The 25,916-nt window shown below is 43.6% G+C and overlaps 1 protein-coding gene across 1 annotated transcript in view; it reads left to right on the forward strand.

Annotated features, from left to right (window-relative positions):
* Positions 1-25,421, forward strand: part of zdhhc8b (zDHHC palmitoyltransferase 8b) — a 71,671-nt gene extending 46,250 nt beyond the window's left edge. The window contains exons 2-11 of the mRNA XM_083912135.1: positions 10,242-10,363; positions 13,583-13,740; positions 14,908-15,080; positions 15,252-15,354; positions 15,779-15,870; positions 17,572-17,704; positions 19,704-19,809; positions 20,764-20,870; positions 21,033-22,099; positions 22,658-25,421. Coding sequence (XP_083768261.1) covers positions 10,242-10,363; positions 13,583-13,740; positions 14,908-15,080; positions 15,252-15,354; positions 15,779-15,870; positions 17,572-17,704; positions 19,704-19,809; positions 20,764-20,870; positions 21,033-22,099; positions 22,658-22,790 — 2,194 coding nt within the window. The 3' untranslated portion in view covers positions 22,791-25,421. The remainder of the gene's footprint in view (positions 1-10,241; positions 10,364-13,582; positions 13,741-14,907; positions 15,081-15,251; positions 15,355-15,778; positions 15,871-17,571; positions 17,705-19,703; positions 19,810-20,763; positions 20,871-21,032; positions 22,100-22,657) is intronic.
* The last annotated feature ends 495 nt before the right edge of the window (positions 25,422-25,916 follow it).

Below are 25,916 nucleotides of genomic sequence, written 5' to 3' on the forward strand. Positions count from 1 at the left end.
GAAATATCAGTTTTATCGCAGTGAGATCCACATTTGGAAGTTGTGACATCTGCTCCCACAAAAGGCTCACCCACATTTAACTGAATTAAATGTTGTTAAAATGAGAATATGTTGGGAAAGAGGAAACTGTAACACTCTTCTAGTCGAATTACCAATCATCACGCATTACTTCCAGCCGCAACAGTGACACTGGTGTTGTTTTTGAACTACTACAGAGGTGGAGTATTTTGCCAGGTGTTTATCCTGACTGTCTGATTTTGTCACCATGATGGCGTCCCAGCCATACAAGATACAGTGGCCAAATGTTACAGGTGTGTAGTTGAGATTACAATGAAAGCCAACAGGCTTACACCATGACAGGAGTAGGTGGCGCTCTGCCAACATACAGCTGCTGGAGATACGGCTTTTTCTTCCGTTCCACCTTTGTCAAAACGATTTTATGAAAGAATTACAACAAAAATGGGTCTTCTTGGTTGTAGGAGCCAAAATGCAGTAATTTTTGTGGATAGAATGATTTAAGTTCATTATAAGGATTCAGAATAAGAATATTTACATAAGTGCAGTTTATACATGTGGTTTGCTTATAATGGAGCAATATGTACATGTTTTGATATTTACAATATTTGTGGACGGACGTATTTTTGTTTAGTGAAGACTGCACTTTTAATATGTCACTCTCACGAGTGTTATATAGGTAACGTGAATTTGGTGGTTAGTCAGGACGAGCGGGGAGTGGAGCCATAACGTTTTTGAACCTCTTTTTCGCTCTCTCTTGCTCTTTTTGTCACTCATTTCATGTAAAGGACGTGATTCAAATTTAATTTTGTAAAAAAAATGACTATTATGTATTTTTTCCTGCATTTTTAAAGTAAAATATTCCACATTTACCAGCTGGTCTTTATGGATTATATGGATGTGGACAAGTGGAAGAGTGCTATGAGCGTGAGGCTTCACCACCTACATTGGTAGTGTTGTTACTTGCCTTTGTGAAATCCTCCGTCAGTTTAAAGGAAACGCTTGTGTTGTTGCTTTTTCATGTTATTTCGGCGCCGTTGCTTTCTGGTGTAGTCTGTTTCCGGGTCACGTAAACACACTGACCCGTGGTGTGATCAGAGAACAAGATCTCCAGTTGAAATTCAGTTTTTCTTGAGCTGAACAGTATATCATATTATTATCTGTAAATGTGTCTTTGAGCCCCTTTGTAGGGAGCCAGGCAGCATTTGTAATTGTATCAGTGCTCCCTGGGCTTATTCATGATGTGAATTAATTTACTGTGGTAAGCTGGTTAAACTACATTTGTGGCTGAGGGAAATAGAAACATTTTTCTTTACGGGATAGATTTTCTGCTTTCCTTTTTCCACAGACTATAAAAACGGGTTATGAATATGTAAATTACAAAAGGGCAGTGTGTGGGGGCAAAGCATTTTATACCATTTCAAATGGGCCCCTCACGCAATTATGATTATGCAAATTGCATTGCGCTCTGAGCTGAAATGCAGATTGAATACAGTGAAACCTGCAGGTGCAAGGGGTTCCTCCTCGGCTCTGTTGTCTCACAGTGAAGTCAATTGTTCCTCCAGGCTGTCATCGATAAACAGAGCTGAAGTGGAGCCTTATTTTGTGTGCTCTAAAATATGTTTTTATTTGCAAGTCTGTTCATGTATAATAAACATTTTTAAAAGTCCCCATTCTAGTTTGACGAAGAAGGCTGTTTTCCCATTTATCTGCTGACGGGAGAAGGTTTAGGACATTTGCATACAAACGTGTTTTTGTGATCACAACTAATGTGCAAGCCAGTGGTCCAGTTAACTTAGGGCGCACTCACACTGTCCATCCGTACCGAGGCACGTTTCACGGCTAAAGTCTAGTTCGTTTGACCAGTGTGTATGTGCGGCACGCTTGCCGACAACGGCCCGTTTGGGAGAGGTGGGCTTTTGTAAAGCACGTTTGCACATGTACGAGCACGAGAGTGCGCATGTATATGAGCACGAGCACGAGGCCTACGGCGACTCTGATGGCGTCTGGGACTGTCTGGGACTGAATTTCCTGATAACCATTAATCTGTGCAGTGCCGTCTCAAACTGCCTCCAGCAAGCATCCCAACCACCTGCGTTGACAACAGCCCTCCTGCTGTGTGTGTTTGCGTGTGGAATGCTTAATGCAAAGTGTGAGACTGCAGAGCCTCGGGGGTGTGTTTGCGTCAGAGATCGGCAGGTCCCAGGGGGTCCCAAGGTTTGCTGCTGTTCATGAATCCAACAAGGAGTAAAATTGGTTTGGCAGAACTTGAAGATTGGCTATGAATGCGGACAAACATACCCTCAGCTGTGTGTCAGCTGGTTTAGGGCTTCTGAGGGGGGGTGAATAATGTGGGCCTGGTATGACAAATGTGAAAAGATTTCTGAATTTAGAGTGCAGATCATGACTTAAATAATAACCCAACCTTCCTCCTCATTTCCTTATAGAATACTATTCTTATTCTATAAAATCATAAGGTGCGTTTCCACTATGGTCGACAACCCGGGATGAGGCGGGTCTATCTCACCAAAAACACCCCTAATTTGAATGTGAGTCGCTGAGGAGGCTGTTTGACTGGGTAGAAAATGGCCCTGTCGGAGAGCAGGGCCTCTTTTGTCCCCTGAGATTTACCTGATTACTGATTGGATAACGCTTAGCGGAATGTGACGTGCAAAGGGGGATGAGAGGTAGTACTCATGCCACAACAACCCGCCCCATTTTTAAAAGCTGGTGAAGCAGTAGCAAGCACACTTTTATCGAGAATATGGAGCAGCAAAGATCAAAGAGCAGGGTTATAGAATAGGTGGTCCTACAAAAAGGTCCAGGCCACGTTGGTTTGCTCCGCTCCTTCCATCTTGGCGTCTCATCCTTATTGTTCACGCTATGCGCTGTATCACTGATCAGCTGATCGCCGGCGATCAAAACCCATTCAGAGTGCTACATCACCTCCGGAATCTCGTAAATCCCTCTTGGGGCTTTTTTTGTACAATGGAAACACGGCGAGTCAACGGCGATTTGAGAGGGCGTGCCCTGAAACTTTCCCAGCAGCCGCTCTACAGGGCCAGTGGAAACACGACTAAAATGGAAATTCCTTTCCTGGAAGGTGAACTGACCAGCCTTGCAACAGAATCTGAATTAGTATCACTGGGTCTCAGCATGCAGTGTGCAGGAGAATGGGCTTCCTATGTGTATCCCACTGGGTTCAGCGTTAATGAAATAATCAATGGGATAGTGGTCTCAACATGTGCTGATCACATTACTGTAAGTGCTCCCAGTGGCCCTGCAGCGCTGTTGAGTATTAATATGTGTCACTAAGGCTTTACTGATAATAGGTGATGTGTTGGTCCTATAGAAAACATCTTTAACTTTGAACAATTGAATGCCGAGAATGTTTTCTGCAGAATACTCTAAAGTGAAGCCGATCCCAGCTGACATCGGGCTGACATCGGGCGTGAGGCGGGGTACACCCTGGACAGGACGCCAGTCTATCACAGGGCACATAGAGACGAACAGAGACAGACAACCAGTCACACCTACGGGCATTTTTAGAGTCATCAATTAACCTAACACCTGCCTGGAACCTTCTAGCTGTGAGGCGACAGTGCTAACCAACACACAACCGTGTCGCCAATTTCATGGAAGTAGAAACACTAAATATCTGGAGTACCCCTTTAATTGTCATACATATTCACTAATGTTGCAAGCATATTAATGGATTTATGGCCTTTAATATCAGATTTGATTTCAGCTGACTCATGAATGTCACAGAGCATTCAACACCTGAATGAATCAGACACTAATTGTACATATTAGTCCGTCCCCCTTCATTTACAAAGACTGGCATGTGGGGGAAATGTCTGCCTTCATGCTGGACTAAGAAAAGTGCTACCTGTGAGCACCGATGACAAAAGTTCTCTGCATTGACTCACAGTTTCCTCTTTGATGTCGTTCACACTCTGCCCTCCTCCCAGAGCCAGTTATGGAACAGATAAGAGAAACTTCAAAGGCCGCTTCTTTTTTTTGCTCCGATCCAAAAGCAGGCAAATGAAGGACGGGCGGATTTGAGTAGTCAAATAGCTTTGGGGTGTGTGGTGTGCAGCGAGCCTGTAGATGGCTTTTCATGGTAGATGGAGTGATTGAGGAAGAATCTCAGATCCTTAAAAAATATTCAAGTAAAACATTGAAAATGTTACTGAAGTTGAAGCATGTAAGTATAATGGGGAAAATGTACTATTGATATATTATAGGTTATATCAGTATTACTCATTCATTCACGTTTACAATGCTTGTTTTGTCCAACCAATAGTACAAAATACAAAATGATTGAAAATAAATATAACTAATTAAAGGCAAAAGCAGCGGATCCTTACATTTCTGAAGTTGGGACCCTGATATTTATGTAAATCATAAATAAGAGTGTGGTCTTCACCTACTCTGTAAAGTGTCCTGAGATAACTTTTGTTATGATTTGACACTATAAATAAAATTGAATTGAATTGATATGATTGCATGAAAAATTACAATTATTAGAACAGTTGCCAATTAATTTTCTGTCAACCAATTAATCAACTATTCATTTCAGCTGCACTTATACTGTTTCCTTAATAAGAACATTTTTATAAACTCTCCATATGTTTTCTATGCAACAATCTTAATTTGTAAAGTAACTAGTAACTAAAGCTGTCACATAACTGTAGTGATGTAATAAGTAATTCAATTCAATTCAATTTTATTTACAGTGCCAAATCATAACAACAGTTATCTCAGGACACTTTACAGAGTAGGTAAAGACCACACTCTATGACTTATTTATGATTTACATAGACCCAACAATTCCCCCGTAGAGTACGGTGCGAACGAAAACCTTCACTATAACAGACAGGAACGTCGGACAGACCCAGCTCTGTGGAGGACGCACATCTGTCTGCACCGGAGAGAGGAAGAAAAGGAGAGAGAAAGAGAGAAAAGACGGACAGATGGACAGAGAGAGACAAAGACCAACACAAAGACAGAGACAGACACACTTCCAGTAACTGTAATGATATCTATAGTAATGTGAATATGACTTATATGTTATGGCAGTAAGTAAGTACAATATGTATCTCTGGATTAGAGTGGAGTAGTAAAATGTACCTATACTCAAGTACAGCAGTTGAGTGAATATACAGGACTGAGACACATCCCACCACTAGGTAAATGTGATGGATTATTGCAGCCTCATTTAAAGTCACAACTGTGCCAGCAGACCAATCCTACCACTTTAAAATTCCTCATCAAACACCTAATTACTTTACAAAAAGTGCTGAGTGCTTTGCTCCCTCGGTAGGTTTGGGGCGGTGGGATTAGACGCCTCATTTCAAAGAGTTCGGCCCAGATTGTGTTTAATCAACAGAGTCAAGCCTGTGTTTTTTAGGGTGGCAGTGGCAGCTGAGGATTTGTGTCAAGGCTTTTATTTTTTATTTATTTTTTTTGAAAGACAGCTGGGTTATCATCACCCGAAAGCAGGGCGTTTTCTCTAATCTTAATACCCAAGCAGAGATACCCCTACTGCTGCAGTGACTGAGAAGGCTATTGGATACCCTAGGTTGAGATTCTGACTATCCGTCCATAAGCTGACACTGGATGATCTCAGTGTGTGTGTGTGTGTGTGTGTGTCTGTGTGTGTGTTATGATTTCACCATGTCTCGGGGGGGTATCGGATCGTTGTAATCCGCAAATGAGATGAGGCCTGTGAGAGTAGAAAGACGCAGGAGAAACTAGTGGGGCTTTACAACTGAGTGAGTTACAGTCGCAGTTTAGATTAAACTCATAATCTCAGTTTGTGGTGGTTGTCGCTAAAGGGATCTATCGTGAATATTTCAAAACACAGATTTTACTGCTCAGTTCTGGACACAACAACCAGAGGAGGGAGGAAAGGATATAGAGCTGCATCAATGTATCTATTCTTTTTGTATTATTATTATTATTAATATCCATTCATTCATCTTCAACCGCTTGTCCCTGTCGGGGTCGCAGGGGACTGGAGCCGATCCCAGCTGACATCAGGCGTGAGGCGGGGTCCACCCTGGACAGGACGCCAGTCTATCACAGGACACATAGAGACGAACAGAGACGGACAACCATTCACACCTACGGGTGATTTAGAGTCATCAATGAACCGAACACCTGCACGTCTTTGGACTGTGGGAGGAAACCGGAGAACCCGGAGAAAACCCACGCAGACACGGGGAGAACATGCAAACTCCACACAGAAGGGCCCCATTATTATTTTTAATATTATTATTAGTATTTTGTCCACTTGGGCCAGTGGAACGAGCTGTAAACACGTGTGAGCCGACAAATGTAGGCTAACTCTTCTTATATCTTTGTTTTGTTCTCCACTAACTCCTGTTGTAAATATCTGTCCGGTGTACCTGGACATGGGATCGATGAGAGCGCCTGGAAAACCAAAACAAAGTGCTGAAAGATGCTGAAACACTCAGAAGAGTAGGGTGATAATTCGTCCCTATGAGCAACTCCTTTCACATTATGCATTAGCTCCATTGTTAACATGAACATATTGATGAGTGCAGCTTTAAAAACTAAAAACATCGGGTATATCAGAACGCAAAAAATGGGCGTGTATTGTGCAATATCAGTGACATCTTTATTCACACATTTGTTAATGACTGGACGGAAAATTCTGCAGAGTCGTGCTTTGCTGGTATTGCTTTAACTGATTAGATTTTATTGCGTTAAATCATGAACCTTTCATCACATATTGAATCGTTAGCGTATGCCAGCCTAAGGCATTTAGGATAAAAATGTCCACCAAAAACCATGAGTCACATTTAAATGAAGAATGCTGCAAAATGAGAGTCAAAGTCATTTCCACTTTAACGGTGCTAATGTGTGAAGGCTGCTGTGTGGAAAGGTGTCTGCCAGCAGCCTGCCTCATATTGATCTGACTGGAGTAGAGACGCTGTGTTGCTCCGCCAGCCTTAGGAGTAAACTGTGACTATTTCCTCTTTAATCTTTTGTTTTTACCTTGTTAAGAAGAAGAAGAAGAAGAAGAATTACTTTATTAGTCCCGCACGGGGAAATTCGATTTTTTCACTCTAATCATGTTACACACACACAGGCCCGAAATACACACACATGCACAAACAGGACCTATATACATGCAATTAAGGAGAGATGTTAGAGCGAGGGGGCTGCCAGTGACCAGCGGCAACCAGTGACAAAGACCCCCCTCTGTGAAAATCTTAACCTCTCCAACTGGAGACGTGGTAAAGGCCACGACACGTTGTGTAGTGAGGGGCAGATTTTTAGACGGGGGGAGCCCAAAAAGAGCAGTCAGAGGATTTGGTCCCAAATTTGTGTTAAGAGCCTGTTTGAGGGTTTGAAATATATCCAGATATCGTCCAGAACATGTGTGCGTGGTCGGCGGACATTACTGCACTTTTGGCAGAAAAAAGCCTCTTCCAAAGTTTTTGACAAGCCAGAGGCTTTTCTGCCCCAGCTGCAGTATCATGGTTACACAAGCAGTTAAAGTGGCTTGTAAACAGGGTTGATAAGCGCTCTGTGGTTATTTGTTACCCCTACACAATTAACCAATGTCTGTGTCCTTAATCAGGCCCTCGCTGTCACATTTTCCTCCCACGCTGTCTGCTCCCAGACTCCTAAAATGGTTGCTGTCAGCTGCACTCCATTTCTTTAACTTCTCCCTGGCTCGACTGTATCACACTGTGGGTAAGAACACAGCCGAGTAAATTGGGATTTTGTAAGACGTAAGTTTCTTTACTTTGATTCATTTTTAAGAGTTTGTACCTACTTGCTACCAAAGTTGTGGAGACACAGCTTGGTGCTACTCACTAAAGTCTTTGAGCCTAAATGGCACTTCCACTAAAATGTACTTTGAGGTTTTTACTCTACAAAGTAAATGTGTGCCATAAAATAAACCACAGCCACTATATTTAGAGAATAAGCAACAAAACTTGTTCACCAAACAGTTAGTTTGTGAGACAGACATTTTAAGGAAAGGATCAGTTACTCTATGGGGCTTTTATTTTGAAAAACTAGGGCCTTCCCTCATATTCAACAGTGATAGTTTGGAGCTTTTATTTGGAAAAACAAGCCTTATCCAGAGCTTTCGGTTAAGATACAGATATATGGCTTTTATTTTGAAAAACCAAAGTCTTTGGTTTAATATTTAGGGGGGCTTAAATCTTAATTACAGGCTTATTTCATGCGCTGACAGTATGCCCTCATAATGAGAATGATAACACAAACAAATTTCCTATTGATTGTCTAATTATAAGAGTCTGTATCTCTTCCTCTAATGACTTTATAGTATGCTTGTAATACATCAATGAGGAATATTAGATGTGTGAGCTACATTTGCAAGTGACGTGAATGAAGTCAAGTATAATTGGCTCCAGCATTGGCCTGATATGGTGCAGTGGTATCCTGGAAGAATAAATCAAACCCGCTGATAGTTCTCCCAGAGCTGTAGACCAGTACAGACTGGTCATGTGAGAGGCCACCTCATCACCGTCTTGCGGCTCTCTATTCTCCGTAAGAGGCTCCCTACAGCCACGGCTTTGAATAATTCAACAAAGCTCGGGGCACAGGTACCAGGAAATTGACTTTTTTGACGTCAGAATAATCTGGAGAGCACACTGGAATGAGAAAGTGTGTGCGTATCTATTACGTGTGCAGGGGTGGCCGTGGGTGGGTTAGTCATCATGCCAGGAAAGGGAACTGGAAAAACCTGTGAAAGTAAGGGTCTCTCTCTCTCTCTCTTCCAAGTTACTTTATTAATCCATAAATTCTCTGTGATCCTCTGTCCTGCAGGATCTCTGCAGTACGTGTAGCTGCTAACACATCTTCATTCTGAAAGTGTTTCATCTCTACGGAGACCACACAAACTGTTAGCTTGAATGATATCGCACTAGGATGCACACGCGTCGTCTTGACATTTGAGTCCAGGTGATTGAGCAGGGCCGTGGGTGGGATTCAGGTGTTTCCACAGTTGGATGTTTGGCAGCGTCATGAGTTATGACTCGCAGGCGGTGGAGAAGGTCAGTCTTGACACAAACGCGTTGGTGGAATTCAAAGTGGTCAGCACTGTCGCCTCACAGCTGGGGCCTTTTGGTGTGGAGTTTGTATGTTCTCCCCGTGTCTGCGTGGGTTTTCTCCGGGTTCTCCGGTTTCCTCCCACAATCCAAAGACATGCTCGTGTTAGGTTCATTGATGATTGCCCGTAGGTGTGAATGGTTGTCTGTCTCTGTTCGTCTCTATGTGCCCTGTGATAGACTGGCGTCCTGTCCAGGGTGGACCCCGCCTGATGTCTGATGGGATCGCCCCCCCGCGACCCCGATAGGGACAAGTGGTTGAAGATGAATGAATGAATAACCTCTTGTGACTGACCTGACTGGTTTCCATTGAGGTGGTCAGTGTCATTTACCAGCACAGCAGTGTGACATCAGAATGTGATGGAAAGTACCCTAGGGTCCAGAGGGAGGCTTTGGATCAGACCTGAAATCAAAGCTTATGCGGGGTTTGGTCATTTACTTTCAGACATGCTCTGGCTGCAAGGTTCTAGGGATGGCAACGTCGGTCTCTCTGCTGCCATGACATTTTGAACAGACATTCAAGGTCCCCAGAGGATGAATCCTAAGCTTTTTTCTCATATGAACTCTGGACAATGACCACCGGACACAGACTTTAACCGACACAAGTTCCCAAATCTCATCGTGTCTCCAGTTGGACATTTTTGCTGCCGTCTTTGTGTAATTCATCCTTCTTTCTTAACCCTCAGATTTTAGTTTTCTTCTGGTTTGACCGTAACATTAGTGCGTTTTGAGTGAGTGGGCGACTGTGGCTCAGTGGCGTAGTGGGTCGTCCTCCATTCGAGAGATCGGCAGTTCGATCCCCATCACTCCCGGTCCACATGTCGAAGTGTCGTTGGGCAAGACACTGAGCCCTGAATTGCTCCTCGTGCTGCGCAGGGGTGTGAATGGGTGTGAATGATTAGATTAGATGGTAATGGGTTAATGGGTGAATGTGACAAACACTGTGAAAGCGCCTTGAGTAGTCAGAAGACTAGAAAGGCACTATAGAAGTACAGGTGCATTTACCAAATGTCTCAGTAACTATGGGATGCAATCATGCTTCTAATTATAATTTTTGCTTCAGTTCAGAACCAAGACTCCTAATCCCTGTCTCTTTATTTGTGTCTCTAGGTGCCCCTGGTTGACAAAGGTAATCTCACCCGCTGTGCCTCTCTACAATGGCCTGGTCTTCCTCTTCGCCTTGGCCAACTTCAGCATGGCAACCTTCATGGACCCTGGTGTCTACCCCAGAGGTTTGTATGCATGTCTGTGAGTGTGCAAATGAGTTTCAGTGTCTGGTGATGGTTTCTACTTAGCAGAATTCTGGAGAAAACAGTTTTACCTCCGATATTTCAATCTAAAACTATTAGTATCTATCATAATATACGGTGTGTGCATATAAGATTGAGTAATGTCTCCTCCTTGCTCACGTAGAGGATACGCCTTTAATATCACCATTTATCAGAGCACTGAGCTACCTGCTGTCTCACTGCTATTATCTGCCTTACAGCCTGTTACGGTCCACAGGCTCCCATCATATAAGCTGCACTGACTTATGCTCCTGATGCAGGCTCCTTGTCCTCTGTGCTATCTGTGTAAAGTAATGATGATTGAACTCATCCCCGGGGATGTTTGTAATGCACTTGTAAATGATAAGCACCTGTCTTCAGGAAGAGCTTTGCCCTGCACATAAAGGTGTAATAATCATTAGGTTGTATAAAGCGCAGGTTATCTGCCCCAGAGGTGACCGTGGCCTTCTGCTGCTGCTGCTGCTGCTGCGTTTTTACAGACTACTGACGGATAAGGAGCTTTCTAAGCTCTTTATGTTGTACCTCACAGGAAGCACACCCACCAGTCAAGTTTTAATACAAATGAAAAACCCACATAGCCTTTAAATGGCGTCTGCTTAGAGAGTCACTCCGTCACACAGGTTTTAAAAGTGAAAGGTTGTTCATGCAGGTCACTGACGGCCATTTCTTGTCATTTTTGGGAACATTTCATGAGGTAATGAGAGAGACGTCTGTGACATTTTTAAAAATGTGTTTTGATATTCTGCAGGATCCCAAGCCTCTCTGAATAAACACTTAAGTTGTTCATAGATTGTGTGGATTTCTTTTCACATAAGGAGCTCTTTTCCAAAACGCTATAAATCCATTTTAATAGTTTTCAGGAAAATGACATTTTTTACCCAGACCCACACATTTGGTTAATATTCAATGTATCTTGTCAAAATGGTTTTATTGGCTCAGTCTGAACGTGTTGAACGGACGGACGACACAAAAAACTCTCCCGCTTCAGAGCGCCGCCATGTTGGATCGCATAGAACGCTCACTGAATTCTGATTGGTCGACAGGACGTATCGCATTTAGGCTAAAAATAGGTTTGGCGCTTGTCGCGGTTTGGAAAGGAACTGCATCTTGAGACCATTTTAAACAAGGAAATACAGCGATTTGGCATGAAACACTGATGAAGCAGTGAATAGGTTCTGTATACAGCAAAGTGACATGACAAACATTTTATTTTTAATTTGGCTTTTATCTCGTTTTGGAAAAGAGCTCTTCATATAGCTATCATAAGTGAAGTGTTATGTTTGCTTGTTTATTTGGTGAACATCAAGTAGACATTCACTAATTGTCCACTTAATTTGATTTTATCTGTAAACTGGAACATGAGTGACAAATATTTGTGTTTAATCCCAAAGGATTTAAAATGGAAGCGTTGGCACTAATCCACATTTTGTGATTTGTGTAATGTGTAAAAGGCATTCAGTAGTGACGGAGAGCTCCCATTATGTCTTTCGGTTATGTTCCTCAGTAGAAGAACACACAATGACGTCAATAAGAGACATTATGCGATGCTGCAGTTTGAGTCATTGTGCTGTTCTCCACAGTAGCTGTTGTACACGTCGAACTCCCCAGAACAAGACCCTGAACACTACTGTGTGTGACCCCAGGCGAAAGCTACAGTACATATTAGTCATGTGCATGTAAAAACTGTGTGGATGAGTGCTCATTTGATTACTTAAAGGTCATTTGATCTCTATCGATAACCATCCATGCTGCTCAAGTGCCAAAAGCTACTGTATCCAACACACACACACACACACACACACACACACACACACACACGTAGAGATGCTGTGGTGGGTAATTATTGACCTGCTAGGAGACATGTCCTCAGAATGCTTCTCAGTCAATGAACTACTCAGTATTGTAAAGAAAATAAAGCATTGCGTCCAATAATGTCAACAATATTCCATCTGACCGTTATGCAAGCTGTTATCTTATCAAGGATTCAGATTTACATTGATAATGGTTAATGAAGATTACTGATGACAGGATTAAGCCTATAATATACAGGTATTTGATTCAGACTTTACTGTACATACATCTAGATACTATCTCTTCAGTGCTGAAAATCATTTTAGTAACAAGCCTTTTAATAACTAACTATACTAAATAAGTGTTATTTTTGCAGTGTATATATATATGTGTGTATGAAATAGGCCACTGCTTTGTCTGCTGAACACTTCTTGGATCAAGCATTTGTAGGAAAGAAGCTGTCAGGGGACATGCAAGCGTAACTGCTGTTTGTGCCTGATGGTTCAGCAGGCGGTTTACCTTTCAAATCGATTTGAAGAGACTTGACAGTCATAATAACAAAGCAGTCTCTGCTTATGGAACTGTTTATTACGGTGCTCTACCGTTTGCTTCTCTCTGCTTTTCTCTTTTCACTCTCTCTTGCTTTTTTTCTCTTTTTCTGTGTGTGTGTGTGTGTGTGTGTGTGTTACCTGGATGTCCCTGCAGTTATTATTGTACTGTGGAATTATTTTCTCAGGTCGGAGCTCTTTCTAGATTGTTTGAAAGTGCCCTTTGATCAGCGGAGAGACATTTTATTTTCCACCGCCGCTCCGAAGCAAAAAGCTCTCAGTTGCAGGAAAATGGCACAGAGTACAAAGCTTCTCATAGACAGTTTGATTGAAGGGCAGCTGGACATGCCACTCTCACACTGTACTTTACAGAGGATGGGTTCAGTTACATGTAGGCGTCGGATAGAGCAAGGCACCGACAGTGGCAAGGTTAGAGGTTTAATTCCCATTAAAAAAACAAAAACAAACCTCTATTCGGAAAATATTTGAACTTGTTGGAAATTATACCAAACAGCTTCTGATTTACATGAGCTACTGTGTGCTTGATAGTCTTGTTAGTTAGTTTGAAAGCATAATTAGGTCGCATCTATTAAAGGTCACATCTATAAAAAATGTTAATTTCGTTCAGTGTTTACTCTGCGCACAGCTAAAAGCGGGGGCGATCTTCATTTAAGGTGCTCGCCTGCTGTTCCCGTCAAATGGAAAAATAAATCAAAACCCTGCTTATCTGTGCTTGTGTGTGTGTGTGTGTGTGTGTGTGTTTCTCACACTCCACCATATGCGTCTGTGCTCCGTTAATGTGCCCGTGTGTTTCCTCACACAGCGAACGAGGACGAGGACAAGGACGATGATTTCCGAGCGCCGCTCTACAAGAACGTGGAGATCAAGGGCATTCAGGTCCGGATGAAGTGGTGCGCCACCTGTCACTTCTACAGGCCGCCTCGCTGCTCACACTGCAGCGTGTGTGACAACTGCGTAGAGGTGTGTGTGTGTGTGAATACAAATGTCTAAATGAGAGACTGTGTATGTTCAGTACACACGCAGGCACTGAAATCTAAATATGCATCAAGGTTGGACTGATCTACTGGTATTAGCTTTTTTAATCAACAATCTGATCCTGTTAGCAGTGGACGTGTTGGATTTGATATGGATGCAGTTTGTTTGTACACAGTAAATGGTTTGAAGCTTGAATCCAATCAGAAGCTTTTCTGTCCTGCCCAGAATTAAATGCTGAATATATAAATTAATAATTTTCTAAATCTGTTTTTGGCAAAACATCGTCCTCATTAAAGATCATAATGACTGGCATAAACATCAGCTTTTGGCAGCTTCAGGCACAAAATACTGTTTCAAACCCTCATTTTGGTTTACAAATGCACACACACATAGCAGGACATTAACACATACACACACACATGGTGGTTTTCTTTCAAAGCGGCGGACTTATTGACTTTTTGAGTGTTTGTAAAAGCCTAGTGAAGAAAGTAGGACTACAAGAGAATCTCAGATGCCGTCTGTAAAGGTCCCATATTGTAAAAAAATTAGATTTCCGTGTCTTTTTGATTATAAAGATGGAGGTGCTGTATAAATACTGTGAAAGTATCAAAACCCTCAATCCACAGAGAAATGCACACAGCCCGTATTCAAATACTGTGCCTTTCAAACGACCCCAAGGGCCTCTGTACAGTCGTGATGTCACAACTGTACTACTGTATATATAGGTAGAAAGTGCTGCTACAGTCATGTCTCTGCTGCAATGACGGAGCAGAAATGCAGAGAGCGCAGATGTGGAAGACCCGGAAACACTGACCAATCAGAGTAGACTGGGCTTTTTTTTTCAGGAGGAGGTTTTAAAGAGACAGGCGCTAAAACGGAGCGTTTCACACATTTGAACATTTGAACATTAAAACTTGTTAACATATTCTAGCAGAAACCCAAAAATACAAGTATGAACCTTAAATTAAGCATGATATGGGGCCTTTAAAGGTTGATTGTGGATTAAATGTTTCATTGAAATGTTACTCGCATCAACCAAGAGCATTGGTTTGGTTTGCCTTATCACTCCGGAGATTTCAAATGAGTCCGTTTCCAGTGATAAGAGAATGCAAAGCCTTACGCATGACTTCCTCTTGCTCTCTCCCTCCTCAGGACTTCGATCACCACTGTCCCTGGGTGAACAACTGCATCGGGCGGAGGAATTACCGCTACTTCTTCCTCTTCCTGCTGTCGTTGAGCATCCACATGGTGGGGGTTTTCTCCTTCGGCCTTATCTACGTTCTCCACCACCGAGAGAGGCTAGCAGCGCTCCACACCACGATCACGTATCCTTTCACTGCTTCAAATCTCACTGCTTCCTTTTTAAAATGGTCAATTTGGTCGGGTGTTTATTGATTTGGTAACTTCTACTGTCAGAAGGAGTCAATGGAGTTTTTCTTACAGCACATCTGTACACCTTCTCTTATATCGTTGTTGAACTTAACCTTCGTGCCCAGTCTGGTGGTGATGTGTATAGCGGGGCTTTTCTTTATTCCAGTCATGGGACTCACAGGTTTCCACATGGTGCTTGTTGCTCGAGGTCGAACCACCAATGAACAGGTAAGTGCAGGCGCTGCTGACGTGCTTGTTCTGTGCACACAAACGATTCGGCTGTTGTTATTTATTCCAGCGGAAGTCAACAGAGCTGTGTCGCTCTGCTTCACACACACTGGAGCTGCCTGATGGCAACCGTGCTTGCTTTGGGGAACCTTTTAATATAGTTGGAGGATCTTGACACTCCAACCGCACATACAGTTGAATAATACAAACCAATGAATCTGTGTGGACACAGATACACATACATTCACCTCCAATAAACATAGTAAACACTCAGCAAAATGAACAACACAAATATCCCCGTACACGCTAATTATGTGGTCAACAAAATGAATAACTTTGTATTCAAGCACTGGACCTCTGTGTCTGTGTGTACGTGTGTGTGCACTGTGACCTTCCTCTCTAAACCAGGCGTTGTGCTTCTCAGGTGACGGGCAAATTTCGCGGAGGAGTTAATCCCTTCACCAGGGGTTGCTGTGGCAACGTGAAGTATGTCTTATGTAGTCCCCTGGCACCTAGGTAAGATGCTTCATTATGCTGTGTTTGTGTGTGTGTGTGTGTGTACAGTGGATACAGTAGCTTTTCTGTCAGCACAGATTTAACTCCTGTCGTATTCCTGCACTTGACAGAATATGTTTGTGTATGATGATGCATGTGTATGGCCCATTAGGGCTGTACGGTATAAACAGCATAGAGGGTAGGAATTTGTTCTACGGTATGTATTTTGAGTTACCCGTGTAACCAGCAGTGGAGCTCTGACGTAACCACACAATGCGTGTGGATCCGGAATAAGAATATTTACTGGACCCTTGAGTAGAAGCTTATGTGAAAAAGTCAGTCATGGCCGTAGTGGACAATGTTGACTGTTGTTAGCTGTCTCAGCACGTCAAATACTGGCGCGCTGGGAGATTTGCTTAATGCACAATGTAATTGCATGGCTCCTCTCCATAACAGCCCACCTCTATGCTTCAAATTATACCGTGACATAGACCATACCGTACCGCCCTATGGCCCATCAAAGCCTGTGACATCCCTGCCATAGCACCACGGCAGAACCATGTAACTGCAATAATAACACACATATACCGTGTGCGTGTGTGCGTACATGCTCCTGAGGTAGATGCGGAGGTGTCTTTCTAGCTCTGCCTGAAAGCAGCCAGCACCCCTGGGGGCAGGCAGATGGCTGAGGGAATTGAATCACCCTGTAGGACAACAGTTAATGTGAAACAGAGCGCAGAGCTCGTCAAGCACACAAACAAACTCAGCATAGCTAAAAGCCCAAACAACAGTTTTACAGCCTATGGGGAAGAGCTCCGTTCCATAAAAATCAACGGTGTGACTGCAGAGAACACACCAGGTGACACTGACATGCTGTGTTACAAGCATCTGTTGCATGGTCCCTGTGGATTTTGTTTTACTGAGCCACTGAGTCAAAACATGTTGGATCTGACGGACGCGGATCCATTTTTAAATCTCACTCACATTTGGATTTTGTTATGTAGGGAGTTGATTACTTGAAATTTGCAAAGATAGCTTGGAAAATATACAACACGCTCTACTCCCCAAGCTTCAACGCCATTAAATATTAAAGCAATGACACAAAGAGCCCTTTTTAATTATGTAAAAACCTCGTCAGTGTTGTTTTCTGTCAGGAAGTTGTGTTTGAAATGTCTGTTTTAAACCCTAACTAGCCAAATGAGATTACGCAAAGTGCATAACTGATTTCATCTTTGTATTCTGAACTGTATATCTCTGGAAGGACTACATGGATAGTGGAGAGGAGTACTGAAACAACGTGTTATGTTAGCTGGTTTTGTGTACATTTCCATGTTTTATTCCTAGGTGTACAAACATCAGACAATATGTCTGCATACACACATGTATAATATAACGTTCTGAAACGGTATTTCTTATATAGAAATAGATTAAATCCTAAAGATTTAGGGTGCAGTGAGAGTGGAATAAAAAATAATTCAGTTTGCGGCAATCAGTCATCATCATACTTTGAGTACTGTACTAGTAGTACTGTAATAGTACCCTGTTGTACACTATGCTGGTGTGGCAGTGTTACATCCTGGTTGCTTCCATGGAAACACCGTATCACTAAACATTCAAAATGTAACAGCGACACTGACTGCCAGACTAAACTCAAAAATTGCAAATTGGCTGTGACAACAAAGAATCAGTGTGTTAATTCCTGTTGCCCTTTTTTTTATACAGGTACATGTTGGACCCCAGGAAGAAACCCCATGTCAATATTCAGCCCCCGTTCATCCGACCCGACCTGTCAGAGAGGCAAATCACCATCAAGATCAGCGACAACGGCATCCACAGCACCATTGTCAGCTCCAAGGTGAGTTCACAGTTACTACAGAACGTGTTCCTGTTATTTCCCTGTCACTACCTCCTCCAGCTGTTAGTCACAGTACAGTTAATCCTCCTTCTGCAAGGGTGTAGGGGTTTCTCTTGCTTTGATTTCATATTCTGTGTCACACATGTGTAACACACACCGTGTCACCCAGTTCTGTTCCCAGTTTCCCATTTTAACAGAGACTCATACTTAAGGAAATATATAAAAGGATACAGTAGCTCGCTTAAGTCGGATATATTAGAGAATTTCCTCATTTCTAATGTTGACTTCACAGCCAAGTGACTCACAGATACAGCAGGGATGAAGAAGGGTTATGTCCCCAAAGGAATATACTTCTGAAAATAATATTATATATAATAATAATACAATTATATTACAGCAAATGTAAATGATTTGGAAATTGTCTGATATAGGTAAATCATGGCTCTTTAAGGAGGCATAGCTGATTTTGTCTGTACCTGTAAAATAACACTCATCTCATCAGCCCGAAGCACTAAGAGGAGCTCCAGTGATGAAGGCATCCTATTCTTTTTAACCCTATAGATATAATTATTTTCTGATGTTCTGCAAAGCGATTAAAGTTATACTATGTAAGATTTTCATCCATTTAACGGCCTTTTAAGTTACTATCTATCAAGGAGTGAGTTAAAACAATGGTGATGGATCATATGACCCACTAATGACAGCACTTCTACTTGCTGAGTATTCCAATCTGTGTGTCTGTGGTGACATTCCCTCTCTAGATGTAAATAGGCCGCCATGTTAGTGACACTGCTGACAGCGGTTGGTCTGCCTTCCCAGGTCCTCACTTACATGTGTGTGTGTTGATTGGGTAACATATAAGGGACGGACTGCAAGTAGAGAGATGTGTCAATAATGTTTACAAAAGAGCAAAAAATACACACATAGCGACCATGAACGTGACAAGATGGCTCACCTGCAATTACATCTTACTGCCAAAGAGGCCGCTAGAAACAAGGTATCTTAATTCTTAAGGAGTATAACTTTAAGTGAAATTCAGGCGCTAAATAGACAATTATCTCGGATTTAAAGCTTTGGTCTACATTCTGAAAAACAAGTTGAGCCTCTGAGAAAGATTTGAACCCCCCCCCGAAACCAAACACCTCCTCTCAGTGTTGCACGGTTCCTCCCCCCGAACTCGTATCACCCTCCCTCGCCACATGACTAACGTGTGCTAACATGTTGAAATAGCTGTTTATCAGACCGGGGACGTTCACAGTCATAAGCCAGTGTTGGCACAGACTATTTGAGGCTATTTGTGTAATAATCTACCACAATGAAAGGCAAAAAAGTTCCAAATCCTGGCGTAGCCTTCTCCACCGGTCAAAAGAATCCCCGACGTTGACTCGTCTTTTGGTCCTTTGTAGGTCACATTTCTGCCTTTACCTCTGTCGACTTACGTTTTCTTTAACCTTTGCCGTTGGGGCGAGCAGAGGCCGCTTGCTGGTATCGGCCTTTTCCTTCTCCATGGTAACAGAAGCTCCAGTAGCTGAGCTACTTTAGCTGCTACTAGGAAAAAACACCTGAATAACCAAATTAACTAGAATTATTTAAGTTGCATGTATATCTCCACAGCCCTGCAGTATGGTCTGCATACACATCATTCTGGGATAGGGAAAAGGTGCTCTGGCTTTTTTGCATTTCTTTAAACCAATCACAGTCATCTTTGGCAGCACTAAACCCCAGATGCAGCGATGGTGCCCTTGCAAAATAGATAGCAGAGATAGTGGAAGGGGAGGAGGATGTCTGACATTTCACTCCACTCCATTAGCCTCAAAAAAAAATAAAAATAAAAATTAAGCTCAAGTAGAGCAGCTGCCTAGTGGAGCTTTGCTACCCTACAACCTTCTGTAAGAGTTGTGCTGGTGCATCCCTAGCTCTAACACATGCCCTTCTCTATTTCATATGCTGTCCCTCCACCTGTTCTGGATGCTTTTACACTCTGCTCTCCTCCCTGTAGTCCAAAAGCAGCCTGGACTGCCTGGACGAGAAAGAAACCCAGCCGCCGCTGCCGCCCAAAGCCGAAAGGTACAACCAACTGAAAGGTCAGCTGACCTCCACTGAAGGTAAGGGAACAAACTCTCCCTCTCTCTCCTGTCAATCATCATCAATCCCGTTTCTCCTTCGTGTCAGGGCTGGTACCAAACAGCAATTCCCCAAACTCCCTCCGTATATCACCAGTGTCCTAGTGTATGACTTGCCTCTATTTAAGCGTGATAAATGTCCGTCCCAGTTGCAGGTCAATGGCCTTTTTATGCCAGGACAGAGAATAGGTGTGATTTGTAGCGAGGAGGCAAGTCCCGTTCACTGAATCAGCACCACATTTGTGGCACAATGGAGAGATTTGTGAGTGAATCATCGTGGCATGAATCACCACCTTTTTATGGTGCCGTTAAGCAATGGAACTGATGGAGGGAGGGGAGAAGAATATGGTCTAATCAGCAGAGCAACTAAAAAAAGACCGGCTGCCTTTGGAAGTTATCTGCGTAAATTAGGAACTGTTACGAGTGTCAGTGATATAATGTATTGTGTGAACCTACAGCAGCAGGTTCCCTCCAGAGGATCTCCAGTGCCATGGTGCATTATATCAGGGAGGGAACGCTTTCTGCTCTTCTGTGGAGCACTATCACTGCCTGGTGGTACTTCAGAGTACTGCAGCTGGTTAAATGGATTTCCGCCCTATTTTAATAGCAAATTAAAGGACTCTGAATTTGTGGAAGTAAGAGTTGTTTGCAAAACCACCTCAGAGACACATACAGAGGTAATTTGTCAAGGATTAGCAGCTGGCTATCTTCAGGCGCAAATGTGTTCCCCATCAGTCCTAGAATTGGCTCTGAACGTCTGACTACTCCAATTCATTTTCATTCTGTAGGAATAGTGTGGTGTTTCAAGAACTCCATCCCTACAGCCTCTTTGCACAAATAGACTTCAGCTCTGAGGTCTTGTCTTTTCTCCCAGAAGTGTCATTTATGTTACCTGCACAGTGTTAACTCTGCTCTCCTTGCTCTATGTGTTTTTAGATGGTTCTCTCACTGGTAAGATCCACCCTTCCACTCCAGCCATGTACAAATTCAGGCCGTCCTTTGGCACCATGCCTAAAGTCCACTACCACACAGCTGGAGAGAAGGTGGGACACATCATGTGTATGAGATACATTAATTATGTAGTGTCATTATTATGGTACCATGATTAGAAGCTCCACACTAATAGCCAGACTGTTGCAGCTTCAGGAGCAGCTGTTAAGGACAAAGACAAGATTTGACATGTTATTCTGCTGTTCGCTCCTCAGATTGTCATGCCAGATGACCGGAAGACATCAGCCATCCTGGAAGAGGGTGTCCGTGGCCATGACTACCGATCTGAGCCAAACCTGGACCTGCCCGAGTACACCAACGCTCCCCTCCACCGAACCTTCAAGTCCTCTCCCCTCCAGCTGGACTCTGACCCCAACAACTCCCGCTCTCTCAGCCTGAAGCAGGGTCACCGCCGGCCAGAGAAGGGCCAGCTCCCAGCCCTGCATCCACAGACCGTCACCTCCACCCCGTACAAGAGTGTCTTCTCACCCAACACACTCTCCAACCGTAACGGCAGCTTGTCTTATGACAGCCTGCTCAACCCTAGCATCTCCCCAGCCACTGCCAGTGAGTGCATGGCCCATCGTGGTATGCCCTCCATGGGGTTCCATTCGCCCTACCTGCCCACCAAAATGTGCCACATCCGGGAACCTGAAATGCAGAGGCACCAGGTCTCCTCCACCTACAGTCCAGTGATGCCACCCAGGGGGATGGGCAGACAATCCCCTCACCTAAGGGACAGGGACCCGTCCCCAGTGCGCTACGACAACCTCTCCCAGACCATCATGGCCTCCATCCAGGAGCGAAAGGAGATGGAGGAGAGGGAGAAACGGCAGATACTGCATGGGCGCTCCCAAACCCATATCTATGCCCAGGACTCTGGCGTGTTTGATGGGGGATATGGCCTACCCCCCAGTGCTTGCTACCAAGATGGGCCTCGAGGCCCCGGCTCCAGGGGCCCTACACCACCAGCCTATGGAGGCTCCAGGGACAACCTGATGGGGGTCGGGCTGGTGAGCTACGGGCAACGAACCCCTGTGTTGCGTCATGCCGGCTCCACGCTGGGTCGTGCCCCTAGGACTTCATCCACCTCCCTGCACACAGATCACAGTAGCAGCAACAGCAGCCAGAGCAGGGCCGCTTGCCCTGAGGGCCTATATCGTTCCCCGGCCCACCAGCCTCACTCCCCTCCTATGCCCCGATCCCCCTCTTACTCCCACCAGAAACTCTCCTACATCAGTGCCCTTGAGAGGACCGAATCACCTCGTATAGGGGGCCCAAGGTATGAATCCTAGCATTACCCCTGTGGGACTGCATGCATTGTATTGAGCCAGTGGGGACTGGTGGGCATCGAATGTTTTCCCACTGGAAACCCTGCTCCTCCTGCTGGACACAGCCAGCAATTCATGGGCACTAGTGTACTAGTCCTAACAGAGGCAATTTGTAGCATTTGTATATGGTGTATGTTGTTTGTCTAACTGTTCTGTCCATTAATTCATGTTAAGTACTGTCTGGTGTGATTTCTTACATGTTTTGATTTGATTTATGTTTGCCTTTCTAGTAAACCATGCATTTTGTATAATTTCACGAATGAATAAAGTTGTGTAACTCCTCATTTCTTTCTCTTTTGCATGCTTTTCACCCGCTCGTCTAACATTTCCAAGCCCTTTGCCTCACTAACAAGTACACTTTCAACTAATCATCCATATTGCGGTTTTGTTTTTGTCCTTTAAAACTGTCCTTACAACTCATCCGCATGTTGCCACCTCCCTTATTCTTTGGTTTGGGTTTAATCTCTTTGTGTTGAATCATTTTTCCTTGTTCTTCTCTTTCCACTCAGAGAGGCCATGAAAGTTAATGGGCAGATGGACTGCCACCCCAGTGCCCAGGGTTCCACCCTCAGCCCCAGTCGCCACAGTAACGTCAAAAAGGTGACAGGCGTAGGAGGCACCACGTATGAGATATCAGTGTGAGCGGGGAACACCGCATCCACCTCCAACAACTACGGCCACCCTGCTCCAAAAAGATTCTCGTCTCTCGTCTAGATCACGGCCAGTCGGGGGCACATAGCACTCCCTGTTTTGGAGATACTGTCCAATCAGAGTATCCGTCTGCCCTTGTGTGTTTGTACCAGAGGGGTTGTTTTGTCAGTTGATACCGCTGCAGGCTGTACGTGCGAGGAGTGTCTTCTCATTTACATTTCGTGGCTCGTCATCTTGGTCGTAAGAGTGGACCGTTAATGTTATTATCGTCTCTCAGCTGTGGTTATGAAGCGTCACACAAACTTTTGCTCCAGCAAGAACCAACAAAAACACTGACATTCTCACTATGGACCTCTGTGAGAAGACTCATGTCCTCAAGAAGTCAAGGTGCTTCACATTTACTTGTACTGTTCATCCCATCTCCAGCGTATTTGGTAAGAGTCGTAGAGCTCCGAGAAGCGAGGGAGGGCCGATCGGTTAGATCAGCACCGACTGCGTTTGCAGGCGACAACAGATGAGTGAGGTGAGAAGCTGGAAAAGGGGGTACAGAGACGGGGAACTCATCGTATCATGTCTGGTGGTTGCATTCCAAATTGGTTGAGAAAGGCTTGCCGTAGATTCAAAGTAAAAATGTAATTCCTTCTTTGTCAAAAAAATCAATTTCTCAGGAGTGAATGCAACCAGCAGAGATGCTGGCTGATCTTAATTCATACATTATGAATGACTCAGATTATTAGGGTTTGGGTCTAGATTAGCCCCCTGTATTCCCGTCACTTCGGTGCAGTACATCATCGTCATAGGCTTCTGTTTGTTCTGTTGGTAGATCTCAACATGACCCACGACACAAGCGCTGGGCAGAAACACGAGTTTTCCGTAAGATCCGAATACCTCATCTCAAGACTTCAGAATGACTCCAGCCTCGCACAACCAAAACAACTTTGTTTATATTGTGTCTAAAAAAAAAAAGAACAATTGTTTAGCGTGTACGTCGTTTGTGTTATAATTATAGGAATGGAAAGGTGTAGCGAAACGCGCTAACGTCCCATGTAGTAAAATGGAGATAGCTAGTCACCCATTCATTATTTTGTAGTTGTTTTTGTTTTTTTTCAAATGGGTTTATTTCCTTTTATATAGCCAACCTTTCAAAAGCTATGTTTGATACATCTTCTTTTATACAGATAATTAAGCCTGGAATGGATGTTTTATTTAGAGCGGAGTTTTTTTCTGGATAAATTATGAATTGTCAATAAATTAGGTCATTATAATGGGTAAATTCCGTAATAGTAAATATAAAACTTGTTCTACCTTGCAGTGGGAAAAGGAAATGTACGGCGAATTTTGATAACAAGATACGAGGAAGTGAAATATCAAAGTCCCAATTTTGACCACAGTGAAAAGTCTCGTTAGTGCTGCTCACAAGTCAAAAGTTGGGCTTTCAGTCGAGGCTGCCCTTGAGATTTCAGTGCCAAACGTGGCCACACACCCCGTCATTTCTCAGACAGTGAAAGGGTGACTCGTCACTATGTCACAGTGACATCACAAAAAATCTAATCAAATCATTTAACGTACAGCAGCTGTCTGGTACAGCTCCAGTGTTACCCGCCACCTAGAGATGCATTTTTATTTTTGCAGTTCATTGAAAATAAAGTCTAAGAACATTTATCGCTAATATCCAAGTGGAAGGTTTTAATTTATATTTTGCACCAACTGAATAGGAAAAATAGAATACCAGGATTTACATGGATGTAAAGTGGCAGATTTGGTCCAACTACATTTGCATGAAGCATAAACCATTGTTGCCTTTTGAGAGGGAAAACTTTTAATACACAATGAAACGTGGCTCGTTGAAACACTATTGTACCATTGGTGTTTTGCCTCAAGCAGCAAACGGCAGGAGTGACTCGGACTGGGTGAATAGAAAGTTCTGGGAGAAGGCAGACGTGCGAGGTAACGAATGATCCTGCTCGATTATGAATTGACATCACTTTTTTTTTACAGGATCATTTTTTCTCCCCGCTTTGGATGCATTCATAGTTTCCTTTCTCCAGAGATCACAGTGTAAAAGTCTGGTAGCGGTGGTGGAGTCTTGCTCTCTGACAGGTTGGATGTTACCAAAACTCACTGTTGTTACAACCTTCTGGCTAGTACGGTCTCCCCTTTAAGGTCTCACTCAGCTGCCTTACCATGGACACACACATTAAGGTGAAGTAACAGGACGCTCCATTCAAGGCTGTAATTTTTGAATGGTTAAAAATGGCTTCTGTTGTACGGCCGTGGTGTACAGGGGTACTTTTTGGGGCAAATCTTATGGCTAAGAGATCTTGAAACACCCGATCAGACTATTGAGTTGCCTGAAAATCTCACACTATCGATGTCATTCCTCTTTAAGACGACTGCCATTAGTCCAATGCTCTTTTTTGGGGGGGATGGACATCACTGCAGGTCAGGGACCATTCCTGACAGTCAATAATGACTCTGTTTTATCAGCCACCCGCTGATTTTTGTTTTCTGAAACTCAATTAGAAAGTTGACTATGTATTAAAATATAGAATATACTGTAAATGTACATGCGTTCCTATTTTTGTGAAGAGGAAATGTTTCCCAACCACCTGAGCAGAGTAAATAAAGTTTCCAGCTACGAGTGAATGGGAGTCCTTCTTGTGAATTAAAAAGTTACAATGTGGAACACAACATTCATATCAAGTTCTTTGATAGTCCAGATAGATATAGATGTTATTTGAATAGGAATAATAGTTTGCATATAACCAGTCACATAATCTTGTTTCTCATGACCGAAAGAACGAGGTCGCAGGTACAAGCGGCCGAAATGGGTTTTCTCAGGAGGGTGGCTGGAGTCTCCCTTAGAGAGAGGGTGAGAAGTTCAGCCATCCGTGAGGAACTCGGAGTAGAGCCGCTGCTCCTTTGCGTTGAAAGGAGCCAGTTGAGGTGGTTCAGGATCATCTAGTAAGGATGAACCCTGGGCGCCTCCCTAGGGAGGTGTTCCAGGCACGTCCAGCTGGGAGGAGGCCTCGGGGAAGACCCAGGACCAGGTGGAGAGATTAGATCTCCACACTGGCCTGGGAATGCCTCAGGATCCCCCAGTTAGAGCTGGTTAAT

Source organism: Echiichthys vipera, assembly GCF_963691815.1.
Source record: "Echiichthys vipera genome assembly, chromosome: 4".
NCBI classification, from domain to species: Eukaryota; Metazoa; Chordata; class Actinopteri; order Perciformes; family Trachinidae; genus Echiichthys; species Echiichthys vipera.